This window comes from Mixophyes fleayi, chromosome 3, assembly GCF_038048845.1.
Source record: "Mixophyes fleayi isolate aMixFle1 chromosome 3, aMixFle1.hap1, whole genome shotgun sequence".
NCBI classification, from domain to species: domain Eukaryota; kingdom Metazoa; phylum Chordata; class Amphibia; order Anura; family Limnodynastidae; genus Mixophyes; species Mixophyes fleayi.
In genome coordinates this window covers 246,805,849-246,826,449 of record NC_134404.1, presented here as the reverse complement: position 1 = coordinate 246,826,449, position 20,601 = coordinate 246,805,849, and the positions used below count along the sequence as shown (strand labels likewise).

Sequence of the window (20,601 nt, the reverse complement as noted above, 5' to 3'; positions counted from 1 at the left end):
GTCTCCAGGTTATCAAATGATATATGTATATAGAGGGCTGATTATCTCATTGGATTATTATATTTCAGTTCCCATATGATCTACTTTCCTAAAACGATCTAATATATTGCATTAGTTATTATCTAATCGTAGTGCAAACCTATCATCCAAATCAAAAAAGAAAAAAGTATATATGAAAGAGAATTCCAATAAATTGTCCAATCAAACAATGATCATAGATTACTCCTTCAAAGGTATAGATCCCTATACTCATGGTTATGATAGAGTCTCAACCTGATAGATTTACTGAGTCAATTATATATGGCTATTATATAAAATAGCATTATGCCAACAAAGAATGATAAGCTGCCCCTTCCGAGACTCAACTCCCTGTGATCGTGGGATTGTATGAAAAAACCCGGCCTAATGGCAATCTGGGAAGCGATCCAAAGAGGGAGGGAGTATCTTAATAAATGGATTATATAAAATGGAAAACCCAGAGATCCTACTCCCTGTGATTGCAGGATTATTTGAAAGACCCCGCCTGCTAGCAATCTGTGGGGGGGGGGGGGGCAATCCAGGGAGAGGAGTATTATCATATTTCAGTGGAAAATGGTGCAGCAAGGCAAGATGCCAACGTGCATTTCGCTCCGAGGCTTTTTCAAGGCAACCAGGGGAACGGAATGACAGCTGTTATATAGAGTGAAAAGGAATGGGGTGTCCCATAGTGACGTCATATTATTAGACCAATAGCTCTCTGTCGTTGGATCAAAATGATTGATGTTCCTCAAGGCCAATCCTAATCCTGAGATTGGTTTTGGTGTTATGCATTTTTTTTTACATAAATCACTGTGGCAAACTAGAAGAAGAATCTTGGTATGTACCATTTTTCCTTGATTTGTTTCTTCAGGCTGCTGTTAATGATTTATAATTCTCCACAGTGTCATGGACTACCATGGCAACCACAGTTACATGGTACATGATGTGAGCAAGCAGAAAGACTTTGGAACGTCCCTCTGAGGTCTGTCTGCCTTGTGTACTGTAAAATCCTCTCCCTCCTTCTCCCCCCTCTACCTTCACATGATATGCTGAGAGTTGTGAGCCTGTGTGTGACTGGCAGCAATGCTTTGCTCCCACCAGAAAGATTTTGAAAAAAAGATATTGATTTGTAGGAGGACAGTTAAGAAAAATCTAAATATATATTGTAGCATTAAACTGAGTTTTCATTATATACTAGGCAACTTAGCTTGTGCAGGCAAGTTAGAAGTTTAACCAGGTACCTCTAGCAACACCATTTGGTAGAGAACATAAAAATTAAATTAAGTATGTTTTTGTTTAATTTTTTTAAATTATTTGAAATATTCAATATTTAAGTCTTTATAAATTGATTTGTTTGTGAAATTTGTAATTGCAGAACTACAAGCGCCATATAGATGGTATGTATGCTCCTTCAAAGCGACATGAGGGAGACATGTATAATATGCAGTACAACAGCCAACAGCAAGATATGTATAATCAATATGGCAACACTTACTCTGGGCCTGACAGAAGGCCTATGCAAGGACAGTATCTTTATCCTTATAACAGAGAGAGAATGCAGGGCCCAGGACAAATGCAGCAACATGGCGTGGGACCTCAGATAATGGGTGGCCCCATGCAGTTATCAACAAGCGATAGCCCACAACAGAATATGTGGACATCACTCAATGACATACCTTACCCATACCAAGTAAGGCAAGGGCCTGCAGGCTCACAGCAGACAGGAACATTTCCAGCTATCAACCGCTCTGATGATATGATGGGGCCTGATCAAAGAATAAATCATGAGGGTCATTGGCCACCTCATGGAAACCAACGTCAGCCTTCCTATATGTCCCCATCTGCACCTATGCAACCAATCACCAGAGCTCCATCTTCATCTTACCAGACGCCATCATCTATGCCAAACCACATTTCAAGAGCCCCTAGCCCTGCTTCATTTCAGCGCTCACAAGAAAATCGCATGTCGCCAAACAAGTCTCCTTTTCTGCCTTCTATAAAAATGCAGAAAGTTATGCCCACCGTCCCACCAACACAGAGCACTGGACTTTCTGTTCAACCTCATGTGGCTAGATGTGAAATTACCTTCCCTCCAGGTTCAGTTGAAGCAACTCAACCAATCTTAAAGTCAAGGCGAAAAATTACCTCAAAAGATATTGGTAAGTTATAATTGAACACAGCAGTAGAGAAACTATAAAATACTTAAAATTTTAATTTTTAATGGCCATAACTTATTTTTGGGAAGGTTCAGGGTTTCTTTTGGTATTAAATTGGAAAAAATATATATATTTTACAAGCCTTACCTTAGGGAAAGCAGGCAAAAAGTAGGAGAAAATAGATTTCTGAGATTGTTCCCCAAGTTAGTCTAATGTAATTGGTATAGACCCAATATTTTACCCCACTAGTATATTAATACAAAACATGAGTGCTTTATTCAAAGTCTAACATAGTTATAGAGTGCAAAGCTTAAGATCCTATTTTAATTTTAATGGGGGGTATGCCAAAGCAAAAATCTTTAGGGTTGGGAGGATAGACTGGGCAGCAAGTGGCCAGACAAAAACTGGAGGATGAAGGACTTTTTGTGGTTGTTAATATACAATTTGTTTGACATGTAACCATTCACCTATGTAAAATAAATTTTTTGTCATGCATTAAGGGGTTGATGCTATTTTGACGGATATGAAACACAGCGCACTGGTTTGCAGGGACTTTTTTCTTCACAATTTAGTTTCTCATTAACAGGGATTTATTTTTGCTGAGGGACAGGAGAAACATTATCCATGTTCAATAAATGAATAAGACCAGCCCCTCAAGCAGGACGTCCCAGTGACGTCACCATGGTGATCACAGTGCAGAAACATTGCTTCAAATAAAGCGTTAACTTTTAGTTACACAGGAACTACATGAAATGGTTTCTTGGCACAGTTATGGAAATAGAGGCTGTCAGTGACAGCCTGATTTAAGTGCCAGCAACAAAATACATGCTGTACGACCCCCTTTTTTGCAGACCATTTTTCTAAGTCCTGTCAGAGCAAAGCATCTCCTAACAGGACATAGATAAATTGCTAGCAGATGTCGAGTGGTTAATGATACAACAAAAAAACAAAATAGTAATTGTTCATGGCATTTTAATAAATTATGTATATATGAAGGATGTTTTTAAAATCTGTAAGTTTATGAATATAACTCATTACTGTTATTTTGATTATGAAAAACACTGACCATCTGGTAAATCTTATGCATACTTTCCAACTCTCCCTGAATGTCAGGGAGACTCCCTGAAATAGAGGTGATTTCCCTCACTCCCTGAAGAGTCAGGCATTCTCCCTGATGCTGAACCAGTACAAGACGGGGTTGGCTTCACACAGTTCAGAAATTGTGTCTTATGTCCATATATTGATGCCCATGGAGGTGGCCATTTTCAGATTTAAACAAAGACTGACAGGTAAGACAACAATGGAGACAGAAATGTAAAAGACACTTCAGTCTCTAGAGATTCAGAGTTGCCTACTCTCCCGGAATGTCCAGAAGACTCCCGCATTTCTGGGAGACCTCCCAGGAATAGGGCAACCTCCCGGTTCTCGTCCCCGCAATAAATAAGTGGCGGGGACGGGGCTTAATGACGCAAATATTGCGTCATCTTAGCCCCACCCCCTGCTTTAATTGGCCAAAATTGTGACAATTACTTAGGGGCGGGGCCAAAATGATGAGATTCATCAAGCCTCCCCCCCACACGCCCACCTCCCCCGGGATCTCCCCGAAGCAAACAAGGAAAAGTTGGCAAGTATGATCTTATGTTTCTAGAATTTGCAAAACTTCTTAGCATTTCCACACCCAGTATGTATCCATATATAGAGCTCATCAGGTTGTCTTGAGATGTTCTAGTGGGGTATTGCTTAACCACATCAAAAATAGAAGTGTTGCATCAACATTATGGGGTAATGTTATAGGGACGATGGCTTGTAAAGGCAAGTTTGCCTTTACAAGCCATCGCCGCTTTAAATTTTAGCTGCAAAGTTGCCGATTTCCGGCGTCTTGCAGAAATCGGACTTTCATACATTTACCCCTATATGTCTAAAATTACAGTCAACGATATAATTGAAATTTGATTAATGCTGACTAATTTGTGTTGTTTGTACAGTCAGAATCCAGATAATGGCATGATTTGTGTGAATATTTGCAAAGCATTATTGTAATAGTCAGCTGCTGTATGTTTTACAAATTGCTTTTGTGACAATAAGCTGGTTATAATTGAAATGCATTATCGCATTTCCAAAAGCTGGTAGTTCTAGAGAAAAGTCATGCATGTGGAATGGAATATAGACAAAAATCACATTCCAGTTGTTTTACTCAAAAGAAAAAAATATTTCATGCAGCACAGATTTGCAGGTGTATTGGGATGGGATTTCAGCTGCTTTTGTCCAGAAATGGTAAGGAAGTAAAGCAGAAAAAACTGCAGTACCAGGGGTGACCAGTAGGTGCTAAACTTAGCCGTGCAGTTCCATGTACTTATTGTAAAGTGTAGTTTGTATATAGGATAGGATTTATTCATCTTATAATTATGTTTACCCAGCATTGTTTTAAGCATTGTGTATACACATAGTTAGCTTCCATTTATGGCCATAATTGTGTTCATTTACTGACCATAGACGTATGTGTAAAAACAGCACTCATGAAACACACAAAACTAGAACAATTTTAAATGGCCCAAATCTGTCTTAAAGCCTATACATGAAATGATTTATGTCCCCCATAATGTGATTCTATTGAAGAGCTCTCACAATTATCAGTTGGTATACAGTTGTATATCTGTATGTATGTGCAGATTGAATGATCACCATCACAATAATCTCTGTGCATGCTCAAATATTAAATTGATCAGATTTCAATTATTCTATGAGTGTACAAATTATTTGTAAAAAGGGTTTTCAATCTAAATTAATAATTATTGTATATGTGATTTAATGCAAAAGTTACTTATTGTGCTTTCGTGCTTTAAAATGTTTGTTACTGGCTGTATATTATTGGGTTAAATTCACCCCAAAAATTATTTTTTTCTTTAAATTCCTTATTGAAAATAACTATTGTGAATCTGGTGGTAGTAGCTCTAAATTTAACCTAAAATTTTAATGTTAATCATCTGAAATTAACACTGCATTCACATATTTATGTGTTAAATCTGGAGATAAATTTAGCCAGTTGCAGTTATTGGGGTATCGGGGTTCACCGATACTTCTATCAATCACCTTCAATGTCAGTCAGATCTTTCTTGATTTGCAGTCGCCTGGTGAACAGAAAAACACCCAACACCTGTATGATTTAATGCTGAGTAATTCTGATTCTGTTCCAACCAGAGCTTACTTCAGACTCTTTATTTATACAGTAGAATATTAGGGGTATAGAAGCTTAACAACCAATTATAAGACAGTAAATTATTAAAAACAACAACAAGCTAATTATGTGTACTCTGCATCTTTCTTATTTATGCTTTTATCTTCTCCGGCAATCTGCCATCAGTATTGTTGTTACTTTACACAAAACGTTACATTCAGCTGTGCATCCTAGGATTGTTCATGTTTTCTGAGAACATCTTGTTGTAACATTGTTTCAAGGTTTCAATCTGTTTTTTCTTCTCATTCTGAGTAAAATATCTGCTAACTTCTTTTAAGGCTATAACATATTATTTTCTAAAGTTCAGCACATGATAGATATTAAATCAATAATCATACAATTTCACTCTTACACTCCCCTCTTCTGATTTTGTATCTACTTCTACCTATCAGTTGTGGTGATAATCAGCAGAATACAGTTAGCACTTACCTTTACACTATATGGTATCTTAAGGACCCCATATAGGTAGAATAATAATTAATTCAGTACGTATCTCCTGGTATCTTTATCACCGTAACTCTTCTTTCCCTATTTAATGTCTTATCTAAGTGTATAGAGGGGAATACTTTGCTGATAACTATTAAGAGTTTGCCTTGTATTACATGTTATTTAACAGTTCCATATAATCATTATAGTTAGTACAAGAAGAATTAGTAACAATGGATGAATAAAGATATTCATTGTTTTCTTCATGGAATAAGATCCATTAACAAATATGTCCCACTAATGATGTGACAATCCATTTTTCAATTCCATTCCACAATTGTCTAGCCATTCTGCTCATAGGTTTTTTTAATTGACTTAGTGTCTGTCCACACCTGCCCTAGGATTCTCATCAATCCTATCACAAAATGGATATACATTTTCATTCTGGTTTCTCGATGGTCACTGTCAATCTCTTGGTGCAGGCTGTGCAGTTCTTTTTTGGTTTGATTGATGACCATTGTTCATAATATTCACTGTTTGTCTCAGGCATTTAACTTGTAGAAATTTCTGTGATCATTACTGGTTCATGAAGCTCATTATTTTTCCTGCAGGAACAACAATCAAGTGTCAGTAATTTCTTAATCAGCCATATAACAATTTTCTCTACCACATATACGATCAACAGGATTGCCAAACCCTTTGCTACTAATGCCAATATTCCCAATATCCAAAATTAATAATTACTGACAACTTTGCCAATGAGGTTATGCATCCACACAAAGGCATTTTCAGAGTTTACTCTTCTATGAGTGCAAATTGTTGAGCACTCTTTCCCCTTCTATTTCTCACAGTGGCATAGAAAATTTGACACTTATCGGTCTGTTTCACACTAGGTTAGGGAGGCCTTGATCCCTACTTCAGTCACAACTATTCTGGCAAGACATATCAATACCATAAGACAGTACATTTCTATTTATCAGAGCAAGACTCCCCTGATTTGAAGACTTTGCAGTGTGATATGTGAATCCAGGTGTCTTTTTCCCTGTACTTTCACTGCTATGGGAGTCGTCAACAGGACTTGATAAGGACCCTTGTATTTGGGTTCAAGACTTCTCCTGACGTGCTTTCTCACGACCACCCAGTCCCCAGGTTGCATTCTGTCAGTACCTGTATCAAAATTAGGGTCTGGAATGGAAATGGAATGAAAGAAAACACTTGACTATGTATTTCAGTTAATTGTTTCTGTAATAAGGCAACATAGTTCAACAAATCACCATGTACATGCCATAGTTGCTGTGGAAATTAACAGCCTGTTCTGTGTGCTGTGCCAAACAGTATATCATATTGTGTTAAACCTGTGTCTTTCCTAGGAGTGTTTCTTACTGAGTGCAGGACCATAGGTAAACATGAGATCCATGGCAGGCCTGTTTCAGCCATTATTTTCTGCATTTGCTTTTCTGCATGCTCAAGTCTCCACACAGCGACTGAAAAGGTCCACACACACAAGTACATTTTCATACCCTGAGCATTTGGGAAGCTGAATAAAATCTATCTGAATCCTTTACAGTGTCTGAGGGGTGCTTTTCTTTGGAGTTGGGACAGACTTACCCAGGTTGTTTTGTGCACAGATTAGGCAACCAGTCACTAATGCCTGCGTTGCTTGGGCAAACCCTGGTGCTATTTATTTGTTAGTGCTACCATAGCATCCTTCCCCAGGTCCACTTTCCCATGTACTATATTGGCCATAATCGGGTAAAGTGCTTTTGGCAGACAAAATTACTGACCTTTACACCATTCTCCTTGCACTTCTAGTGCACCTAGACTAGCCCAAGCTCTTTTCTCATTCTCTGTTGCTTGCTTTTGCATAGCTTGGAGTATGGTTGGGTCAAACTTGGGGTCTGGGACTACCAGTTAGGCAAATATCCTATCTGGGATTGGCGTTACAGCAGCTTCTCGAGCAGCTCGGTCTACCAGTCTATTTCCTTCTGCCTCGGGCGTTGTTTCCTTGGTGTGTGCTTTCACCTTAATCACTGACAGTTTGGCAGGCATCTGAAAGGCAGTAAACAATTCTCTTATGTGGTTTGCATGTTTTATGGGTCTGCCCGATGACCCCATAAAGTTTATGCTTTTCCATATTGGGCCATAGTCATAAGCTATACCATAGGCATAGCGTGAGTCTGTGCAAATGTTGACGTTTTTGTCCTTTAGCGTATATACAGGCCAACGTCAATGCTTTTAACTCAGCTTCCTGTGCTGACATGTGGCTTGGGAGTAATTGCTGAATCAATATGTGTGTCTGTGTAGTACCAGCACAACCTGTATACGGCGTGCCATTTATGTAGTAGCGTGAGCCATCTACATGTAGATCTATGTCAGCATCAAGGAGTGGTGTACCATGTATGCTTGTTAGGCCCAAAGCCTCTAATTGCATGAGTTCAATACAATCATGATCAGAAAAAAAAGTCTGTTTTTCTTCAGTTTCTTCTTCAGATGCTTCACTCAAGTCCTCATATCTTCTGTCTGATGATCCATCTTCTTTGTGTCTCCCCTTAATCCCCTCTTTTAAATCATCAATGGGGAGCAGGGCTGCTGGATTAAGGACTGTGCATCTGGTAATTGTTACGTGTGAGGAGCTAAGCAAGGCTACCTCATATTTAGTTAGTCTAGCTGCAGACAAATGTCTTGTCCTTGCTTGATTGAGAATTTCTGTGACTGCATGTGGAATTTGAATAACAAGTGCATGGTCCAATACCATATCTGCTATCTTTTCTTTCAGTATTGCTACTGCTTTTATACATGATGGAGAGCCTCTTATAACTGGATCAAGTTGTGCCGAATATTAGACCAGTGGCCTTTGTTTTGTTCCATGTTTCTGTGTGAGGACCCCTAGAGCATGTCCTAACTGCTCATGGCAGAACAATGTGAATGGTTTCAGGTAGTCTAGTAGTCCAAGTTCTGGTGCAGTAGAGATGGCGTGTTTCAATGCTTTGTACTGCATTCTCTATATCCGTTATATTGAGCGGTCCTGTTCCCTGTTGTTTCCTCAAGCATTCATACAATGGTTGCATAAGAATTGAAGCTGAGGGGATCCACACTCTGCAATACCCTATGAGCCCCAAAAAGGCTCTGATTTCTTTGACTGTTTTTTGTGTCTTCAATATATTTGGTGTCTCGTATAATTTTAACTCTTTCAGTTGTGAGATGTCTTGCTCCTGTAGAGATACAATGTCCCAAAAATGTTACTTTTTCCTGTAGTAGTTGAAACTTGCTTGGTGATACTCTGCAGTCTTGTTCGGCCAGGAAACAAACTAATGACAGTGTTTCTGCTTTGCATTCTTCTTCAGTATCCACAGCCACCATGAGATCATCCACATATTGGATAAGTTGAGTAGTTGGATTAATAGGCCTCCATTCTTGGAGAATTAGTGCCAATTCCTCTGAAAATTCTGATGGGCTAGTGGCTCACCCTTGAGGGAGTCTTGTCCAACAGTATTGGTTTCCATCATGGGTGAAGGCTAGAAGAAGTTGATTATCTTCTGTAATGGGGACTGAGAAGAAAGTGTTTGCCAAATTGATTACTGAGAACCATTTTGAATTTGGAGGTACCTGATTAAGCAAAGTGTGGGGGTTGGCCACAATGGGAGTGTTGATCAGTAATCTTTTTTTGGCCTCTCTTAGATCTTGAACCATCCGGTATTGCTCCCCTTGTCCGACATCTTGTTTCTTTACTGGGAATAGGGGTGTGTTATAGGACAGCAACATTTTCTTAACACCCCTATTTGTTAATTCCTTTTGACATGTGCTAATCTGCTCTAGCATGTAGATTGCTGCTGTAAGCTCTTCTTGGCCTGGAGATGGGAGTTGACTCATGAGTTTTACTCCATTTGGGGTGTATTTGATACTGGCTTGTATTTTTGAAAGTACATCTGCTCCTAACAGATTATAGGAACAAGGGGCCTGATTCATTAAGGATCTTAAATTAAGAAGTTTCTTATTTAAGTCTCCTGGACAAAACCATGTTACAATGCTAGGGGTGCAAATTAGTTTTCTGTTTTGCACAAAAGTTAAATACTGACTGTTTTTTCATGTAGCAAACAAATATCAACTTTAAATTTCAGTGTACAAATAAGCTATCAAGTATTTGTGTGCTACATGAAAAAACAGTGGGTTTAACATGGTTTTGTCCAGGGTACTTAAATAGGAAACTTCTTAATTTAAGATCCTTAATGAATCCGGTCCAAGATGAGGAAGTGAGAAATTGTATTGGTACTTCAATTTTCTCTTCACCTACTAAAAGTGTGACTGGTTTACTTTCTGTTAATTTTACTTCTTTTCCTGCTAGGCCTGTAGCAGGTAAATCAATTTCTGTTAATAGTTGTTGAGGTACCTCCTGTTTTCTTAATACAGTGCGGCTTGCTCCAATATCAATTAGACACTCACATTCTTGACCATCAGGTAATATGACATTCACTAGGCCTTTAGTCAAGTCATCTTTCAGAATTTGGTTATTTGTGAGTGGGAGGTACGTTGGAGTGCCAATTTCCTATGTGGGTTGTTGGTCTGTAGCTTGTTGATTTCTTCTTTAAAGCCATTTCTTATGCTTAATGCAATCTCTTTTCATGCGCCCTCTCTGTTGGCAAAAGAAACAAACTCTTTGTTTTTTCATTTCTTTTCTTTTTTCTTTATTGGTTGCTTAGGTGCACCTCTTGTGCTTGTTCAAGCCTTCCAGTCTTCCAGTCTTGATTTTCTTGGACCACATGAACGGTATTTCTCTGAGTTTGGACTTGTCTTTGGCTTTCCTCTGCTTCTCCTTTTCCCGGTCTTCTATACCTTCCAGGACTTGGAGCATAGTTTGTATTTTCATTGTCCCTGCTTCTGGTCGTATAAGGAACAACGATATGTTTCAGAAAGGCCATTAAGGAATCTGGTCTTAAACAGTCTGCTAGGTTGGGCATTATCTCGAGTGAAACCTTCATCTTCATGTGCTTGAGTAGCTCTGTCGTAATCTAGCAAAGCCAGTGTTGGTGCTGAAGTTACTTTAGCTTAAAATTGGTTAAACATATGGTTCTGTTCAACGGTGAGTGCAAATGGCTTACTATCATCCAGAAGTGCTAATGCAGGAGCACGGATAATAGCTCATAAAGTCTTAAATCTTTTTTCATTTATGTCCAAACATTGAATTACCAGCAATGCATTACCATACCCAAGATACAAAGAAGTACTTGCAGTATATGATGATTATAATACAGTAAATAAGGGCAGTGAATGTGTTTACAACACTGATTGACTCAAAACTATTATGAGGATAAAAATAAAAACCTTTTGTTATCTACCATAATTTGACATTACATTGCATTACTTTCTTTCAAGCCATCAGATATAAAATTTGGTTAATAAAAAAACAAAAAAACAAACCAAAACATAATTTTATATTCAACTATGTTGGTCCATTTCTTCTTTTCTTTTCAAAATCATACCTTCTGACCTTCAACAACATACAGAAAAACCACATGCATTTGCTATGCGAATAGCCCATAAAGTCTAATATCTCTTTCCAAAACACAATAATCATTACTCAGCAAAGTCTACATTATTTAAATCCTTCATTAGTTTCTACTTATGTTTGTTGTAACTGTGGACCTGTCACACGCTGCTCACCCACGGCTGCCACCCGGTAACCTGAATATCATTCATTCCTCATTCCCTGCTTCTTCCCTGGCTGTCAGGCCAGCAATCAGCTCTGCACATGCGCAAGTAATCATCTCACCTGTGTTCACCTGTCCTGCTCATCCATTGGTTACCTCTCATTTATAAGGCTCCTCCTAGCACCTCTCAGTGCTGGTTCTTCTCGTCAGACTCCTGGCCTGGAAGCAGCTCATGCACTGCTGGTGCAATCACATATAACCTGCTCCATTCGTTAGTGGCAACTCCTGCAGTTCATCACTACCATCTCTCCAAGTGTATTGCTGCAACTCACCTATTACCTGCTCCACTCGTTAGTGGTAACTCCTGCAGATCATCGCTACCATCTCTCCAAGTGTATTGCTGCAATTCACCTATTACCTGCTCCACTCGTTAGTGGTAACTACTGCAGATCATCGCTACCATCTCTCCAAGTGTATTGCTGTAACTCACCTATTAACTGCTCCACTCGTTAGTGGTAACTGCTGCAGGTCATCGCTACCATCTCTCCAAGTGTATTGCTGCAACTCACCTATTACCTGCTCCACTTGTCAGTGGTAACTACTGCAGATCATCGCTACCATCTCTCCAAGTGTATTGCTGCTGCAAGTCACCTACTATCTCTCTGTGGACTATCACTGAGCTTCAGTCAGTAATCCTACTCATTTGTGGCTATCTAGTGCCTACATTCTTCTCTGTATTAGGTTCTCTATCACCGCTCACTGGGAACTCCCCTAGAGGGCCGCGACCTGCAGGGTGGAAGCTGCCAAGCCCAAATTCCCTTGTGGGAACCTCTGGTGAAAACCTTCCACTCTGTTATATTCCGCGCCTCTGGGTGAAGTACCATCAATCCCAGGCAGAACAGAAGGATCCCACTCATCCTAGTGAATCCTGACAGGATCAAAACTTATTGCAAACTTCTATTCATTGGAAGTTGGATAAATTCAATCTGGATTGCCTAAAGGGTCTTTTTCTGTAGTTTTTTTGCATAGAAATTAACATTTATAAATTAGGGATTACAATAACTGTCATTAATTCACACTTCCCAATCAGTGTGTGTTATTGCATGTAAGACGCTTGTCCACCAGTATCAGGTAACCAGTGAATATTTTTGTGCAGTGAACAGCTGCTAATAAAACATTTGTTTACGTGTTTCTCTGTGTAGCTTTACTGTGACGCTATGCGTTCCATGCCATGAAAATATGATTTCCTCAAAGGTCCCGCAGTCCTTAATCTCACAAACAGGGGATGTCAAAGTGATTCTGTGATTTCTGTGTCGAAAGTACAAATATATAAACAAGTCTCGCTCACAGACGGTATTTTGTCTCGTAACATTTCTCATGGGCATAACAAACCCGCCTGATTTCTGAGGACATTCATCAGTGTCATTTTCACACAGATTAAAACCGCTTGTAATATCTGCATGTAAAAGCTCACTCCCACAATTCTCAACTTCATTAAAGAGAAAGCTATTTTTCTCAACTTCAGAAATAAATCTATTTTGTTCAAATACAAAACGGCTTGTTGGACTTTAGCCAGCTGAAGGTCACTGGTTTTTTTTCTGACACTATCTGTACATTTTTTACAGCCTTGTCCACTGAATTGTACAATAATGGACCAAAGATTTTAAAACTTCTTTTGCATCTCTTCAAAAGCTTACAATTAAGCAATGCAGGAATTACATTTACAAATATACAACTTTTCCGACCTTGAAACATGTCTCTTGTAAAACGGTCAAGACAGATAAACACGGATCTCTCTCACACGTAGTAAGACGGAGACAAAACTCACATACAGAGGAAGAAAAATCAACTGATATGTTCCAGCCTACTGCTGTGGAACTAGAAGTCCCAACATTAAACTAAATACAAGTCAGCTTCAATATATTATTACTACTCATCTCTCCGGACACATTTTAGGTACTCTTAAATTATTGAAGCATACATCATCATCACCATTTATTTATATAGCGCCACTAATTCCGCAGCGCTGTACAGAGAACTCATTCACATCAGTCCCTGCCCCATTGGGGCTTACAGTCTAAATTTCCTAACACACACACACACAGACAGAGAGAGACACACACAGACAGACAGAGAGAGACTAGGGTCAATTTTTGTTAGCAGCCAATTAACCTACCAGTATGTTTTTTGGAGTGTGGGAGGAAACCGGAGCACCCGGAGGAAACCCACGCAAACACGGGGAGAACATACAAACTCCACACAGATAAGGCCATGGTCGGGATTCGAACTCATGACCCCAGTGCTGTAAGGCAGATGTGCTAACCACTACGCCACCGTGCTGCATACTCAAAGAACCTTTTTTTTATCAATGTTACATGTATTGTCAGATAACAAAAAGAGAATCCTTATCTCAACACACTGAAATCTTGTACATAGAATAAGGAAGGGGAGGCACATTTCACTCTTACAGCTGTGCAGCATGAAACATACATTATAGTACACAACCTACTTGATTCATTATATCATTCAGTTTCTGATACATTTAGCATATCCACATATTGACCTGATCTTCATAGCCAAGCCTTTTTATCCATTCTTTATTATTCAAATAAAACCGAGACCATTTCTCCAAGTCTAATGCCTTCTGGGGGAAATCCTGCTCTCTTGAGTACTTTATGAATTATTTTAAGAGCTTTACTACCTTCTCTCTCCTTCATTATATCAATGGGTTTACCTATAATAGGCATCTTACTATTCTGTGCCCCCATTGTAGGGTTACTGGTCACAGTACTGTCAGTATCTGGGATACAATGTCCTGTAAGCAGAATAAGTTAATACCATTTTCCCCTTTGTACAGACTTCAAGTGTCTTTAACCCTTTACCTCCTAGTCTGCCCTAGGAACACCAGATGTGAGTTTTATCAGCTTTAGATTAAAAGGCTGGCTCTTATGGCTGATCCGATTCTTCGCCTCAAGTCCGTGTAAGGACATATAGGTTTATATTCTGGTAACATTATTTCGTGGCCAGTATGTAATTATGTTTGACCAATTCTGACCTAAATTCCTCTCTAGTACTTCCTGATTCAAATGACACCCTAATGTACAATATAGTTCTTTTTCATTACTCACAAAACCTCTAGTCTAGGTCCCTTGCAAACTGAATATTTTCTCAGAACAATGCAGCAGCTACAATTCTTACATATACCTCTATTATTATCTTCTAACTCAAATTGTCTACATCCATCATAATCTATAGTAACCATACATTTATAATTTCATTATCCTTTCCTCTGACTGAACATTGGGTTCACGGAATACCCTCTAATCACCTCAACTGACTTTCCTTAGACATACAAAATACTGTGCAAAGTAAGAACGTAGAAATCTACACTTTTTCTTACTCACCGTACGGAATTTAGTTCAGCAATTTTCTGGACATCAGTGGAGTCTGGCGTCAGGTGTGGAGATATTGTGGCATCCCGGACGAGCCCCCAGAAATGTTGGGGTATCGGGGTTCATCGATACTTCTATCAATCAACTTCAATGTCAGTCAGATCTTCCTTGATTTCCAGTTGACTGGTGAACAGAAAAATACCCAACACCTGTATGATTTAATGCTGAGTAATTCTGATTCTGTTCTAACCAGAGCTTACTTCAGACTCTCTATTTATGCAGTAGAATATTAAGGGTATAGAAGCTTAACAACCAATAAGACAGTAAATTATTAGAGGCATAGATACTTAACAACCAATCATAAGACAGTAAATTATTAAAAACAACAACAAGATAATTATGTGTGCTCTGCATTTTTCTTATTTATGCTTTTATCTTCTCAGGCATTCTGCCATCAGTATTGTTGTTACTTTACACAGAACGTTCAGCTGTGCGTCCTAGGATTGTTCATGTTCTCTCAGAACATCTTGTAACATTGTTTCAAGGCTTCAATCTGTTTTTTCTTCTCATTCTGAGTAAAATATCTGCTAATTTCTTTTAAGGCTATAACATGTTATTTTATAAAGCTTAGCACATGATAGATATTAAATCAATAATCATACAATTTTACTCTTACACAGTTTTAAGATCACATTTGTCATTTGAACTACAGTGGTCTTAAAATTTACTTTGGTTGTTTGAGAATATGAAGTTCAGGTGTGATTTTACACTTTTGTGAAACTGGCCTTATATATTTACGAAACTGTATAAATCTATGGTACTGTCTTGCAAAATAAGTTTTGGTACATATAGTTGCAAATATATTGAGGAAAATATTGATTTTTTTTTTTTACTTTTTCTGTTAAACTTTATTAGTATCACCTGAGGCTTGGAGAGTGATGATGTCTTTAAAATCTGGTCTCTTGGCTGAAAGTACATGGGCTTTAGACACTATTAATATCCTGCTCTATGACGATAGCACATTGGCTACATTTAACCTTTCTCAGGTGAGTGTACTGTAGATAAATAATTGACAGCTGTTGGTGATACCATTTTCTGATGAATGTATTGGGAGTATTCACAAGAGATCAGTACAGCTTATCACTTCCTGGTGACTCTGGCTTTGTATGCCCACTATAAGTGGTAATGTTTGCATGCCTGTCCACTGCTTTATATTGTTAGCATAGTATCCAGCAAGATTTATTCCTTTGTATCTTCCTCTTTTTTTGTTGCAACATTCAGTAAAAAATGCCTGATTTATTTTTAGATCTGAAATGAATGTATGAAAAACAGAACAAGCATAAATTGCCAAGAGCCAGAATTAGTTGAAAAAATGAATTGCATTTCTAGAGATGTCATTTTTTGGCATCTGTACTTTGGAATTAAAACATTTAATTCTTTATTTTGTTGTTGATTTTAACAGCTTCCTGGATTCCTGGAGCTTTTGGTTGAATATTTTAGAAAATGCCTCATTGACATCTTTGGGATATTGCAGGAATATGAAGTTGGTGAAAATGTTAGGAAAGCTCTTGAGCATGGTTCTGAAGACAGTCCATGCACAGAGGAGGAGGAGGCTGCTATGGATTATACAGATTACTTAGAGGAGGAGGAGAATGAATGTAATGACAAAGATGAACCTGACCAAGATGTTCAGTGTGTTGTAGATGAAAAAGATCATTTAAAAACTGAGGAAAAATCAATTTCCATTGTGGGACCTGAAGTATTTATTGATTCTAGTGAGAGGCAAAAGCAAGCTAGTAAGTTTGACAAGTTACCAATCAAAGTTGTGAAGAAGAGTGATCAATTTGTAATTGATCGATCTGACCGGCTTGGGCATGTTCAGGAATTCACTAGTGGGCTTCTTCATTGGCAACTTGGCGGAGGTGACACAACTGAACATATCCAGACTCACTTTGAAAGCAAAATAGAGATCCCCAAACGCAGAAGATCACCAACCTCCACCAGTTTCCTAAGCAAAAAGAAGAAAGAGCAAGAAGACAAAGTTCTAGTAGAGGATAATGAGAACCAAACAGAAAAAAGCATAACTGCAACCATTGATGATGTCCTTTCTGCAAGGCCAGGTGCACTTCCTGAGGACACAAATAATCATTGCTTACAAACAGAGAGCAGCAAACTTCCATTAGGAATCCATCAAGCCAAAAGTCATAGGAATATCACGTTATTGGAAGATGAACCAAGAAACAGAGATGAAACTCCTTTGTGTACAGTAGCTCAGTGGCAAGACTCTTTGGCCAAGCGTTGCATCTGTGTGTCAAATATTATCCGTAGTTTGTCTTTTGTTCCTGGGAATGATGCAGAGATGTCCAAACACCCAGGCTTGGTCCTGCTTCTTGGGAAATTAATTCTCCTCCACCATGAGCATCCTGAGAGAAAACGAACACCACAGACTTATGAGAAAGAAGAAGATGAAGACAGAAGTGCCAGCTGTAGCAAAGATGAGTGGTGGTGGGACTGTCTTGAGGTACTGAGGGAAAATACATTGGTCACATTAGCCAATATTTCTGGACAGCTAGACTTGTCTGTTTACACAGAAAGCATCTGTTTGCCAATCTTAGATGGCTTGCTACACTGGATATTGTGCCCATCTGCAGAGGCACAGGATCCCTTCCCTACAGTAGGACCCAATTCCATCCTTTCCCCCCAGAGACTTGTGCTGGAAACCTTATGTAAACTCAGTATACAAGACAATAATGTGGACCTTATCTTGGCCACACCTCCATTCAGTCGCCAAGAGAAACTGTATGCTACTCTAGTTAGGTACGTCGGAGACCGCAAAAATCCAGTGTGCCGAGAAATGTCTGTGGCACTGCTTTCAAACCTTGCTCAGGGCGATACATTGGTAGCAAGGGCCATAGTTGTGCAGAAAGGAAGCATTGGTAACATAATAAGCTTCTTGGAAGATGGTGTCACCATGGCTCAATATCAGCAGAGTCAGCATAACCTCATGCACATGCAACCTCCTCATTTTGAGCCACCTAGTGTAGACATGATGTGCAGGGCAGCTAAGGCTTTACTAGCCATGGCGAAAGTGGAGGAAAACCGCTCTGAATTCCTTTTGTATGAAGGCCGTTTATTGGATATTTCTATAACAGCTGTTCTGAACTCTTCAGTTGCCTCAATCATCTGTGATGTACTGTTTCAAATAGGACAATTATGACACAAGTCGGAAGCCAAGCATGTGTGAGGGAGAGTAGGAAGTCACATATAACTGGCTAATTTTAAGTTCTTTTATCAAGCTTAGAGAAAATAATTAAAAATAAAAGGAAAACATATGCTCCTAATATCCAGTCATTATTTCCCTGTTGGAAAATCTAAGAAATGGTTAATGAGCTAAGAAAATAAATAATTACTGTTTATTTTATTTTATTTTTCTTAGCCAAAGTTGGTGATTGTATCAACCTGAGGTAATTTTGATTTTTTTTCCCCTTAGATTTCTTTTTCTTGGTTGTATCCTAACGGGACTGATTGATAAACCTGTACCAGCATTGTAAAATTAAATTGTAACACTTCTTACAGAAAATAAGTTATTTCAGTTTTCAGTTTCCGCTTCAAAATACTTTTCTCCCTTGAGTTGCAAATAAAAAAAAGAGGAAGAAAAAAGAGCTGTGTGCAATAGAACCGCTAGTGATATTTTAACAGTATGTGGAAAAATACTGTGCAAACCCCCCCCCCCCCCCCTTTGATAACAGTAACATTAAAATAGGAGTTACATGAATAGACAATTATGGTAAAAAAATAAAAAATAAACTTCTGAACATAGTAAAATGAGTTCAGAAATACACACCAATGTTGTTATTTAATATGGCATTTGCGTTTCCACACTATAACAGCCTACAGATATTTCATTATATTTTTTTCCATTTTATTTTCTACTGCACAGGGGTTGTTATGTATATAAGAGATTTACAGGCCTTCGTATTTTTTTGTTTTACTTTTTTTCTTCAACAACATGCATTTAAGTAGTTTATTTGGCTACTTTCCCATGATGTGGTTAAAGTGATGATAGATTTTTATGGTCAGATTTTTTTCTTTTTTTTTTCCGTTTCTTTCACGGCATTGAAAATGAATAATTCTCTTCTGCCCATATCTCCAAATAAGAGGTTAATGTGCAAGTATCTGTATGTATTAATGAATTCTCTATTCCGGGATAGCAGCTGAACACTTTGCTTTCTGGTCAGAATGTGGAAATAGTTGCCTGACAACTGAATTAGACAATGGTTATATAATACAGATAGCAGTTATTACAAAATAATGGATGATGCAACACAATTTCTGAGGTTTTTCCAGTATTGAGACTCAACATATTTGTATTTCAAGAATATGTAGTTAAAAAAAATGGAAAAAAAAACTTGTTGTAAATTCATCTTTTTCCTCTGGCTTAATGAATATTATTTATTCATTATAAAATCTTTATACTATATGTTCCACATGTTAAGAATAAATGTACATTAAATCTTGTTAAGCACTGTGATGGGTGTTTTTGAATAATCACTTATTATTTGTTTCATATAAATTTTGAAGTCTGAAGTAATCATTTTTTATACAACTTCAATATACTCTGTAATGTTGGCAAACACTAAAGAGTTCTAATATTTAGTTTTCATGTTGATACTAAATAGACAATATATATTTTTTTTCAAATAGACAGTAGCTAGACTTGCATTCCACAAAGCCATGACATTTTTGTAAAGAGTGCTAGACAGCCTTTCATTGCATAAGCTTTTGTTCCAGTTATTTGTATTGCTTTTTTATGCAATATTGTTTAATAATAGAATGGGCTATGTAACTATACAAATTAACATATCTGCTTAACCACTCTGTCTAGAGATGAGTTGCACAGTTTATTCCCAGAAATTAATTTGATTGAATATGACCAGTTTAAAAGTGAGCTGTCCACAGTCATTTTACAACATTGACAACATTAATTGTACACACACCCAAAGTCCTCTTCAGTTCACAGTAATGGGGCAGTGGGTACAACCTGTCACATAATAAAAAGACATTTAGCTTTAGTACCTCGTATGAATTGCTAGAAAGTTATGTAAAGTGGTACTTTAATCTCCCTCCCATGCATTGTGGGACAAATGCATGGATTTACCTCCCATCAGCTTTTAATATGAGATGGAAAATGTATACATGAAACATGTATAAAAGACTAAGCACAATTTGGAAGTTCTGAACATTCATGTTTTATAACCAGTGTAATAATTGGCGGATAGGGTAGACTAAGGGATTTATTAGCTGTCAAACACAGCACAATTTTGAAAGCCTCACTCATAAATTGTAAATATTATTGTGGAAAATATAAGTTGTTACTGTACATTGAGTTCTTTGCCAGACCCTTAGATAAATGACTTAGACTTGCATACACAACACAGCTCTTTCAGTGGAGAATAGTAATCTGTATACAGCTGCGGTTTGTAACTATTAGTGTAGGAAACAATATTTTTTTACATTTTGAATTGGCTGATACTCTAAGGTTAAATTTGTACTCAAGGCCTAGCAATATTAGTAAAGAAAAGTGCACACTGCAGTCTACTGTACTAAATAGGACTTGAAACATGGAACACTTTAGCGGATTCTTTGAAGAATGAACTATATTTATACACAGCATTGTTCTATTAGAGTAGTTTAGTGTGGCATTAAAGCAGACAGAGTGGTTGCTTTAC

At 38.0% G+C, this 20,601-nt stretch overlaps 1 protein-coding gene across 5 annotated transcripts in view; it reads left to right on the top strand.

Moving 5' to 3' along the window:
- The window catches only part of ARID1B (AT-rich interaction domain 1B), an 835,793-nt gene extending 816,390 nt beyond the window's left edge, over window positions 1-19,403 (top strand). For all 5 annotated transcript variants that reach the window (XM_075203385.1, XM_075203384.1, XM_075203383.1 and 2 more), the window contains 3 exons: window positions 1,394-2,177; window positions 15,788-15,918; window positions 16,335-19,403. In XM_075203385.1, coding sequence (XP_075059486.1) covers window positions 1,394-2,177; window positions 15,788-15,918; window positions 16,335-18,089 — 2,670 coding nt within the window. In that variant the 3' untranslated portion in view covers window positions 18,090-19,403. The remainder of the gene's footprint in view (window positions 1-1,393; window positions 2,178-15,787; window positions 15,919-16,334) is intronic.
- The last annotated feature ends 1,198 nt before the right edge of the window (window positions 19,404-20,601 follow it).